Consider the following 12,056-nt stretch of genomic DNA (forward strand, 5'->3'; position numbering starts at 1 on the left):
TTCATTACTTCCATTTCTCTCAAAAGAAACTTGTTTGTACAATTCAGCTGTGGTTACAGTATGAACTTGTCTAATTTGCTTCCAGACTGAGCAGCAATAAAGAGACCTTGTTAAGAGGGTGTTTTTTTTCTCTCCCCAGCTTAGTCTGAAAATCCTCTAAAGAAATACTTATTTCATATAACATTGATCTGTTCAAACCAGCATGCCTTGCTTGCAAACTAATTAGAGATGTACTTTAAAACAAATACTATAGCCATTGGGTAGTGCTTACCTGAAAGTCAGCATAGGTCAGAACACTAAATACTCACGAGCTTGTTTCCAAGCTCATTTTAGGAGCTTCCTACATGTCAGATTTTTGGAGGTGTACCCTTTAGTATCTGTGTAGAGAGCTCTTTTCCTTCAGTTGAGCAGTTTCAGCAGCAAGACTTGAACTCTGCAGGTCATAAAGCTAAATAGTCTTAGCAGTTTTAAAGGAGAAAATAGAGTTGCTAGATCTGATCGTAACCTCTTAAAGTCACTGTACCCTCTTCAACAAAGGAGAACACCAGCTACTTCAGAGGACTTTCATGTGAACCTTCTAGCTATGCAATGTCTAGGCACTCATTCCTCCTTTACCTGATTGCCTCTGTCACCATAGCAAGGGTGTGAGCTACAAGGCAAAGCCTACCTTAATTCATATCATATAGCGTTTAAATACTATATGTTCAGAGAAAAAAAATCCTTGCCTGAACAAGTAAATTCAGCAACTATATCTACACATTGCTGCTGCATTTACAAGCGATTGCTCCTTTGTGGTGATGCGTTAATGCCAGTGACTACACGTCTTTGTATGTAGCACTTAAACCCAATCCAAAATGACTACTGGCAACGCAGTACAAAATAAGGAGTGCAGTTGCAAGCAAGTCAGCAAGCAAATGCAGTCACAGTTTTATATGTTGCTTATTTACTTTTCAGGAGTACAATATTCAGGAGAAAAGTAAGCCAAATCATAGTCAGTCCAAGGTGGAAACCTATTATCAAGGCTTCTTTTATCATTTTCTGTGTCTAGAAAAAAAAAAAAAAAAAAGCAGCAAAGCAGAACGTGAGGAGAGAACTATTCCTACCCTCCCCCCCCCGCCCTTTTTTTTTTTTGTGTGTTGTATTCCAAGCATCAAGCATTTAACCCTGGAGTTAAATGTTAAGGGCTACACAGGCCCTTAGAATATTAAAACCAGCTTCCCTGTTGATTCCCATTGTCTACAACACAGGACAGCCCATGCCAAAACAGCTAAACCAGCACAAACTGAATATGGAACGTGAGTTTTTTGTCAGACTTTTAGCCTTTTAAATGTACCAGAGCAAGGTTCACGTGATCTCCACTGCTGGCAAATAAAAAAACCTCAAGCCATTATACACACACGTGCATGTTCATTGATCCCTTAGGTAGGTAAGCAAAAATGGAGATGTTACATACAAATTATCATACCTCTGTCACTGAAGTCATCCACCAGCACTATCTCTGCTATCAGCTCAGGAGGGGAGCGGTTTAGGACACTGTGCACTGTCCGGAGGAGAGAGGACCATCCTTCGTTGTGGAACGGTATGATCACGCTAGTGTTCGGAAGCTTCTCCAGGTACAGCTTATTCTTGCAGCTGGACACAGATAGAGCAAGTCAAAAGGTGGTGCCAAAACACACCAGCACTTCCACATTAACTGCCATCTAGTAACTTAGTTTATTCTTTATTCCTCAAACTGATGCAAAGTGCCTGAAAACAACCCACCAACTTTCAGGCCTTATCAAGCCAGTGTTGACCTGATCTAGTCTACCTCGCAAAAACAACCCCACAAACCAACCTCCATATGAAGTGGGGACCGTTAATGGCTAGTGACACTTAGCCACACAGAAGGTCAGAGGGATCTATTAGGTACCAAAGCTGCTTTTAAAGAAAACTCCAGTTACGGCTTCAGATACAAAAGTCTCTATAAAACTTGTTTTCCCTGTCCTTACACCTCAAAGATAACAAAGAAGAGGAAATCGTTATACAAAGCTGTTTCAGAAATTGAACGTATCTCTTCTAGGCATTATCAGTAGGTGGGTTTAGCTCACTTATTCCCAGTTTTCAGAGAACCAAATCACTCTAATCACATGTATAACTGTCATCCAAATATTTTAAACAAAACATGCAGGAAGTCAGGATTTTGTGTGACAGCAACCTTCCCTAAACAGTCCCAGAAGTTCACGACATCGTGAAGAACACATAGAAGAGACAGGATAATTGCATGGTAAGAACTTCTCAATAAAGAAACCCACCTCTCTCAGTAACACCTCAACCTCCAACCTCTACCAAAGGCTTCCTTTGTCATGCTGGACAATTATTCAATTCAATTTTCCTAAACAATCTATCTTGTCTTCCCCATTTTTCAGCAGGTCTAGTTTGACACCTGGGATCAGTTCTGCAGAGAGAAGTGAAGAAGGCTAGGCTTTGAACACAAAGCGCTGAAGAACTTGGATAAAGCTGGAGAGTTAGGTCTGCAGAGACCCCATATGGATGTCTTGAATATGGGACTATTTCCCCACAGCATTAATCTTCTTGATTTTGAATTAGGGTTAACGCTCTCTTGGATTGTGGGGGTTTGCAGAGTAGCTTCATGAAGAAAATTCAAACTGCGGCGGTACGTGCAGTGTTTATTTTCCTGCATGTGTGGCCCTAAGTGGAATCTGAACCTTGTTAAACAGATAACATCTAAAGCCATACAGCGAACAACTGCCGTTAAAAAACACCCAGTAACTGTTCACTAGGAGACAAAAATCTATTACATTCCTAGAACCCCACACGTCCAGTGTAAAACAGAGGTGGCTACGTGAACAGAGTTTTTTAGAATAGATTAATGACTGCTAGCAGGGCTGCCCCCTTTCCACTAGCAGGAGGTCACTGTTCCCTGCCCTGCCCCAGCACCAGACCCCTTGCATAGCCTGCCCCAGAGCTGATTTGCAGACGCTCTGCTGCCAGGCACACAGCGAGGCTTTCGCTCTGCCCACAACGCAGCACGTGCACGCACACGGTAATTCCCTCCCTGTTCCTCAAAAGGCCAGATGGGAATAAAAGCAGCTCTAGCAGTGGCAGCTTCTCCCTGGTACCTTTCCCAGGGAATGGAGAAGGATGCACCTACATGATATAAGCTCAATAAATCTTGGGTTACAGGAAGTTACTCCGGTGCCCGAGTGAAAGGACAGTAGCTTATTCTGGGTCTAATGAATTGTCTTGGGGTGCTGCCAAGAGCTTGCCCGCTATGGTTGCAATGCACAGATGCAAGATGCAAAATAAAGCTGCATGGACTGCTTTCATCTAGCCCTTGGCGTTGAAATCTTTACCTTCTTCTGAAATAGCTACTAGCAACAATTCTGTTCCAATATGAAACAAGAGCCTCCAAAACCCTTCTAACTCTTCTTAAACTGGAATTCTCGTTTTCTTACTTTAACAAGTGGGAAACTTTAGCTATTAAGTTTAACCATTAAGCATAGAGAGAAATTCTTTCCCTCCAGCTATCACAATTACAACTGCTTTACAAGACCTGCAAAACTAGTCTTTAATATTAAAAAACCCAGAAGCACTTAAAGGAAATATGAGCAGAGGAAGACATGACTGTTGAAACAAACAATTGTATGTGTGCGCCAGGCAGATCCAGTACATGCCTGCCCCTCAATTTCCCTGATCAACAGAAAGCAGAGGTGACACTTTGGCATGTAACGGTCCACACAAACCATCTCAGAAGCGTGTAAACATATTGGCTGCTTCTTTGTCCTTCCCCACCCAGGCCAGCTATTGGGGAGGATGCCAGCTGTGGCCCCAAAGCTTAGGACAGGGCAGATGCCACGTTCTCCCCCAGTTCTCCTCCTCCTTACCCTCTCTGCTGAGGGCACACCTCCAGATGACAAAGCCTCTATTACCTCTTACTATATATAAAATGCTAGGTAAAGTAAGTGCTCTAAAACACAGCTCCCTTCTTTCTAGAATCCTCTTTATGGACTTTGTCTCAGCCTAACTTTGTTATAAATTGCCCTCATCAACCTCCCAAATAACATAAACCATACCATTTCAAGTATGTCTTTTTTTTGACGGGCACACAGAAAGCAGAACAGACCTTTTCAGTTCTGTATCCCTTTACTGCAAATCTCCATTACCCCTGCCCAGCTAATCCCAGCATCCATTATACACACGCTGTTTATCCTCCTTGAAACATCCATAATTATAACTTGCTACCTTGGGGGAAAGGATGTGTCAAGCAACAAGCAAACCAGCTGCAGCAGCACCATTAATCACAGCTTAAGTCATTGGTGACCCAGACACTTCACTTACTAATTTTAACTGGGGACTGGAGTTAGAAGTTTCACATTTTAAAAAAGTTTAAATAGCAGGATTAGTAACGAGGAGTCAGGAGACAATGTGGAATGTGAAGTTATATATTAAATCCTCAGATGAGGAAATACAGGCATTGGCTGATGTTTAAATTCTCAGAGCCCATGGCAACCCCTGTAAATGGAGGCCAGGTATAATTTAGGTCAGCAAACTCAAACTGTATTTCCTAGAAGTTGAGTATGGGCTGATCAACAAACATCTCCAGTTACCTGATTTATATCTATGTTTAAACATTTCAGCTGCATGCCTAACATATTTATGGAGCTATACTCGCTACTCTGGCTCATGAGTATATATTGAGAAGGGATGTCAAGCCAGTGTATTTGGTTAGTTTGCTGTGACAGCTGAAGAGGTAATCTCTGAAATGTGCCGCTAACAAATTATAAAGTCTGACTTCTGGAAATTATCTCTCATGAATAAAGGAGATGTTGAATTCAGATTCACTAAATTGTGATAAAAGCGGCTTTACATAAAATAACCTTCCATTCAAATGTCTAACAATGCTATCAGATTAAGAACCGAACAAACGGTATTTAAAAAACCCTCAGCTTTGTATAAACAAGGGTTAAGTCCTAACTGAAGCACTTTTGCTGATGAAAAACTCCTTCTGGCTTCCACAAAATCCAGTTTGACACCATCCTAAGCGATAACGTCCAAAAATAGATGAACTCAAAAGCCAGCACTCGACTGGAACTAGTTTCTCCTCTTAAACATTGATGAGGTTTTTATGAGGAAGATGTCTAAGAAACTAATCCATACATCAGAAGGATTTCTGATAAAACTCTTCATACACAGTTGAGTGGAGTTACTCAAATCTCCTTCTGCTCCTGAGCATTTCATGGTCATTTCCAGCCAGCAGCCAACATCAGAACTGGCCAGAGTGTATAGTGACAGTCATCACCCAACTACACTTAGGGCACTTGTCAACAGAGTCAAACATTTACATCAGTTGCCACTACAGAAAGAAATAGCTCCACCTTATCAGCTGCTAAAAGCTGTTGGCTATGTCAGCAGGCTCAGGAACTGAACTGTCACACTGCAAGAGGTGAAAGAAGTAGCCACCTCTGGGTTAAGTTCAAGATCTCCTCTGCACAGGACTGCAAGTTTTCGGTAATTCTAAATCTTTTGGAATTAAAAGGAGGTATTTTCCCCTAGATTTCATCTCCCCTATTTCTCATTTCAATTACTACACAATGTCCTCTACCAAGGAGACAGCCGGACCCAGCTGTGAAAGGACTGTATCTGATGAACAAAAAAAAACAAAAAAAAAAAAAAAAAAAGAGTCCATCATAAAAAAAGCAACAAAAAGAGCGTGCTCCTGCAGATGTGCTAATTTACAGCTTGTAAACTTTCACTCATAGAAATGCAAACTATATACTCACTTTGGATGTCTGATGTCTGGAAGGGAACGATTCAGAGAAATTTTATCACTCACAAAGATATTAAAGCCATTTTCCCTGTATGCCTGGTCCACTCGCTCTGCATCAGTCATTGGGTAAGGTTTTCCCTGTTCTCCATTTCCTATGGATAGACAGAAAGTAAACATTCATCATTACTACTGATTGGTGCTTAACTGGCCAGAAACTAATCCATATATCAAAAGAACAGCAGTCATCTTACAGCTCTTTGAAAATTCCTTCATTAGTTTTGTGCTCTATGTCATATTTAGCACTGGGTCAACCATGTCAGCCTAACAATTTGATTTGATAAGCAGTTTTGCTACAAACTACTCAATTGTGCAGATGGCAGAAGTTAAAAGTCTTTCTTCTAACATCAGAAACAGATGAAGAGGCTATGACAATGCTGTGGAGGCTCTATAAAATCTTTTTTGTTTCACTGCAGGAAGAATACGTATGGTTTGAATACCGCATCACTGTTGTTTTTTTCAGCACAGATGGATATGTATATTTAACAACCTGAGCTCTTGCACAGAGGAGGTAGAGCCCTTGCAGACACACCAGTGTAAAGCTGTGATGTTGAAAATGGGCTCTTATGCAATGCAAGACAAAATCCCAGAACTATGGAATAGAACTTGCATTAATGTTATAATCTGGAATGTATTTTTTATCCCTCCTTCCTTTCTGGATCTCCAATTTTAGGAAGAGATAAAGGCACACCCTTTAAATTAAGTTAAAAAAAAACCAAACAATACTGCACCTATCCTAAAAATACCAAGATGCTACCAATACATTTTCACCTCAAAATGTTTATTGTACATTGAGGGAAAAGGCTTTAACTAGGACCAAGAAACAATAACTTGCATCACGTCAAGAAGATCATCTTGACTGAAGTTGAACATGCTGTTCTGCATTCAGCCTACCAAATAAAACAAAACTAAATTACAATCAGTGTTAAAACATTTTTATAGTAATTTCACATACCTACACGCTCAGAGTCCCTCCTTATAGCTTCTTTGTTATGCCAGTCCTTTTTCCTTTGTCCATCACCAAAGTAAGGGTCTTTCTTTTGCCTCACGTATGATGCCTTTTAAACAAGAGATTGGATATATTAAATACACAACATGTGAAACCTTCCCTCAACAGCCACCCCTTCTTTTAAGAGATTAAACACCTTCCTTAAGGTAAGACCATCACAAGCAAGTAGCTTTTAGCCTGAAAGGGGTGAGGGAGGAAGCAAGGGTTTTTTACCTCAGAACAGTACTTTATCTATAGTTGTTAAGTGATATTTTTTTCAGGGCACCATCATGTATGCAGACCAGTATTTTTAATCAGGGAATCTATTAAAAACTCCCATTTTCATTTTGAAAGCATCCAATACATCTTACATCCTATTTAATTAACAAAAAAGCTGTAATGGGAGACCTATTGCAGGATCATTATTAATGAGCACACCTGAATAAAATCAAAATAAGATTTAAAAGGTCATTTATTAAGACTCTTGCTGCTGAACTTAAAAGCAAATTTTACACAAGGCACGAGCCTGCACTGAACCCAATTAGAGCTCCTCTTTTCTTGATGATGTTCCTGAAATTCAGAAGCAATGGGTGTTTTGGAAAGAAGCTAGCAAATGAAAGACGGGGTGAATTCAGGATCAAAGAGACTATGGTGTGTGGAAAGAAAACCATGATATTGATGTCAAACACTGACATCCCCAAAATTCAAAGGAAATTTATGTAAAAGTAATATATTTAAGTAGGTTTTAGGGTAAAGAAGAGAACATTATCTCTGAGAATGAATTTTCAATTATGTTGCATTTATACTCTACAAGCATATTACAAGTCATTTGTAGCATCATTACTGCAAAAGTAGTTACACAAAGAACTAGGAGGTTTTCCCCTTTTTAATTCCTCAAGTACTGCAGAGAGAACTCCATAGGCCAGAGCTTCCTAAAAAAGAAAAAGCAAGCTTCCCCCACTTGGAGGGCAAGAGGTTTGAAGTCTCACTAATGGGTCAATCAAACCAAACCACAACCAAAAAAAAACGGCTGGCACAGTAACCTTACAGGGTTATCAGGCATCTTTGGCGTCTGGGACACAGATGTCATTTGCTTGTCTAGTTACAAACTCTTCATTTTCATGCCTAGATTTGTCTTGGGAAAATAGGACATTTGGACATTTTACTTCTTATTCCAAGGCACTACACTTCAGACTGATGTGATCCACCTCACTGCAGTTTGACAGATGAGCTCTGGTGAACGTTGCTGTGAAGGTTTTGCAGATTGTCCCCATTGCATGACCCCTCTTTTACACCAGTCAGCAGGAAGGCAGTCCTGTGTATTAGCTTACAAAACCACCAGTGACAACAGGTTTCAGCTAAGATATCAGTGACCTGGAGTGGCTGAACACAGGTGCACGCTCTGCTCCGCCTGCTGTTCTGTTCCGGGTGGTAACCCTTGGCTAAGGAGATGCCTGAAAACCTCAAGTTGCGCTGGTTGTATTACCATGCAAAGGATAATAAACCAGCGGTCTAAAATTCAGAGCTCGATCTGATTAAAAGCTGGTTTGTGAACTATTAGAACTTTCTTTTTCACCCCACATAAGAGATTTTTACATAGATCCTTTCAATCACAGATCATAAAATTACTTACACTCAGCTTCTTGACATTTTGCAGACGGTAACACACCTGGCAGAAGCCAAGTTTCACCCATGAATCCAAACACTCAGTAATACATTTCAGTTAACTAATATCAATATTCAAGGCTGCCTCCTTCCTGCAATTTAATTTTATTTTCACTGAAGGAGAGCTGATGGGCACTCAGGATGGACCAGAAGTCAGTCACACAGCTGGTTCACGATGTGAACAGGTATTCAGGAACTCCCACTTGTGCTACCTAGAGCTAACAAGAATATTCTCAAAAAAATACTTATGATGCGGGAAGATGAAGGGAAGGAAAACCCTCAGGGCGGCACAGGAAGAGCAGGACCACACTATGGGATGTGATTAACAGTGGTGAAAACCAGACAACTGCCAGAAAAGGGTTGTTAGCAGGAAAGGACAGTTACACTCAGAAGAAAAGCAACAACTTATAAGAAAAATCCCAGTAGAGCAACATTTAGATGGTATACTTTATTTCTTTCATTTACTACACGATTGCTCAATTTTCTTCATCTTCATCACCTGTTCTTTTATATTACACTGATGAAATTATATGAATCAAAAGCTCTAGCTCATTTTTATGTTGTTAATTACTGTCCCTTTAGTGCATGAACTCTACTCTTTTAAACCCTTACTTCTGTTCAAATACAGAAACGGGTAGTGTACCTTCCTGAATTTCACTCTGCGCCTATCGGGACATAAAATGAATATTGCCACCAGTGATCCAATGTCTTCAGTTCATCTCCGACTGCACGTTTTGAAGACTTGCATCTGCTGAGGGAAAGTGGTTTCTTGAGAGGCACTGCAAAAGCCTCACCGATTCCCATCGCTCCGAAGGTAAGCACAGCTCCAGAGCAGCACAGCCGTGGTGAGGAACCTTCCTGGAAGGGCTCACCTAAACTCACCAGATACAAGTATCAAACTAAATTGCTCAGTCTGATTTGTGGTTTTCTAGCCATCCCGTTAAACACCACAGTTCATACCTGAATTTCTACTTGCTGTTAATGAAAAAATACTTTCAAGTGTCAAGATGAATGTGTGAGCCAGGAACCAAACATGCAAGAAAGCACTGGGAGGGCAAACTAAACACCGTGGACAACAGCACTTCTGGGGAAAAACTAAGTATGCAGCTAGTCCTTGGGTCAATCTGAGGTGGGTGCCAGCAACACGACCACAGAGCACCTTGAAAAAAATACAGGATATATGCCAACACCAGCAAGAGACCGAATGTTTGCTCCACCCCAGCAGGTTGCTGCTGCTTTTGCACAGTGGGTGCGAGCAGAGATGGTTTGAGATGCTTCCTCGGGGTGCAGTGAGCAAGGGCACGGCATGGGCAAGGGGCAGGCAGACCCAACCTCTGCATCTATATATGGCTCAGTCTGACCTGATGTTTGCACAAATAATTTATGCAAACTCTAGCTGACTTTTGCTAGCTTGTAGCAGCTAATGTGATCAGGTCTGGATGACGGCTGTGTGACAGACAGAAGAAGTGGCAGCTTGGTTATTTTGGGTGTAAAACAGATCAAATTTTCAGCACCATCAAGCAGCCATCCTGTGCTACTGCAACAATCCAGCACATCTACTTGTCTGGCCACCAGAGTGGTTTTCTAATTTTTCAGACAACATGTCACTGTCCTGATCATCTCCACTAAATAACCCACAGAGCACAGTACCATTCCATGAGATTTCTGCCTCTGTTTTGCAATATCCCTGCTTTTCCAGGCCTGCTTACTGGCCAATTTCCTCTGCAGGATACTCCCCTGCCAGGAAAAGTCCTGGAAAGCTCTTGCAGACCAGAGCACCTTCTTGCCAAGAGAGTTTTGGCAACTTTCTGAGCGCTAGGCTTGTGCACGAGTGTCATACTGGGCACAGGAACAACTGGCAAGACTGAAACCTCAATATTTAAAGTCTCTTTTGTCTCTTGTTTATAGCGCTCTGGACTGAATGAACACACCAGGAGAATCATTTACAATGTCTCTATCCCTTCTGCCGTTTGCTGCGGTTCAACACATGTAAAACCCCTACAGCAGTTACTCTAGGGATCCCACCCACCACTGAAGAGGAGAGCACTGTAAGAGTTTCTAGGGACTAGACCTAAAAGGAGAGAGACACAGGGCGACTCTGGGCTTCGCTACACCCGCTGTGCACGTGGTAACCCAGCACCCTATGCCAAGCCCCATGAAGTGACCAGGGGAAGTCAGGCACCCTGAAGAAAAAGGAAAAAAAAAAAAAAAAGAGACCCACCAGCAAAAAGACATCAAAGCTGCCTAACAGGACACTGGTAAGCGTGTTTTAAATACCGCCTGTTCTTGCCACTCAGGCAACTTAAAGTAGAACTGCAGAGGCATCTCCTTTCCCTCTAATCTCGTCTGAAAATGTCCCTTAGAAGATAGCTGTCTACTGCTGCAGGTAGCTGTAATGGATTACTCTCCTTTCAAAATATGCTGATGGGATGGATCTTGAGCTGCCCCTCCGCAACAGCTCTTAAGAGGTGGGAGACAAGTTCAAAGCATACCCCAAAGGATTCACACCAACATCTCCAGCATCCTCTGGAGGGAAGCCACACCACTGGGTATCAACTGTTTCAGGAGGGGCACCTCACGCCATTACAAAGCAGCACCACCAAAAGCAGCCAATGTGTATCAGGCCAAGCAGCAACCCAAAAGCCATGAAAAAGTAGTTCTAGCCATCCCTGCACAGGGTGAGCACCGCCAGGCTCTGGGCTGGAGTTGCCCTTGTGTTTGCACACTCAATATAGGATAACGTGAACAGGGAAGTCAATTTTCTGCACAGCTTCAAGCCATTCTTCAAGAGAGGTCAGAAACGTGCACTGAAATACCTTCAGAGCAAGCAACAACCTGACACAAGCCATTTAAACACTGCGATACTGAGTGAAAGTAGGCAGTAGCACACCATCCTCCAATGCTGTTAAAAAAAAAAAAGGAGAAAAAAAAAATCAGAGACTGCCACGGTATTACGTAGAGCCCAAATCAGGCAGGCAGACAGTAGGAAGTCTAGTGGATAGACGCATTACTTCTCCCACTCCCAGATAAGTTTACATGTGAAAACATCTTTGAGCTGGACTAAGCTGAGCTCTGTCAAGGCCACACATGTTGAGAGAGAAACTTTAGTTTGTGAACTTTAAGCAAGAGGAGAAGCTATGGAGTACATGTACCAGTTATTTAGACCTTTACAAACTGCAGTACTGGACTTTGGAGGCACATGGAATGAGTTATCGATCCTTAATTCCTGAGGAACAGGCTCTGTGTAGTTCTCAGTCTCGGAGACTCAGAAGGACCGACTTGTCTTCTATGTCGGCACCGGCAAAGTAAAAATGAGGACTGAGTAGGGTGACATTATCCGTTCCTCCCGCTGCAGTGCTCATGGTGTTACTGCCCTGGACAACTAAAGCCAAATGAGATCCACACAAGATAAACACAACATTAATCTCTGTTGGATCGACATCCCTCTCTAAGTAGCTTTTAAAATCTTGAAGGGTAGACATAGCTGCAGATGGTCATGACAGACATGCTGCATTCTGGAGCTTTTTTAGTCTTGGGTAGAGAAGTTACATTAGTCAATCCAATTCAGAAATGCTCCAT

General features: G+C 41.9%; 1 protein-coding gene across 1 annotated transcript in view; it reads right to left on the reverse strand.

Annotated features, from left to right (window-relative positions):
• Positions 1 to 12,056, reverse strand: part of GALNT10 (polypeptide N-acetylgalactosaminyltransferase 10) — a 93,057-nt gene that overhangs the window by 41,581 nt on the left and 39,420 nt on the right. The window contains exons 2-4 of the mRNA XM_080398629.1: positions 6,780 to 6,882; positions 5,781 to 5,919; positions 1,466 to 1,632 (exon numbers count right to left, since the gene is read on the reverse strand). Of these exons, the coding sequence (XP_080254755.1) occupies positions 1,466 to 1,632; positions 5,781 to 5,919; positions 6,780 to 6,882 (409 nt within the window). The remainder of the gene's footprint in view (positions 1 to 1,465; positions 1,633 to 5,780; positions 5,920 to 6,779; positions 6,883 to 12,056) is intronic.

This window comes from Falco punctatus, assembly GCF_963210335.1.
Source record: "Falco punctatus genome assembly, chromosome: 8".
NCBI classification, from domain to species: domain Eukaryota; kingdom Metazoa; phylum Chordata; class Aves; order Falconiformes; family Falconidae; genus Falco; species Falco punctatus.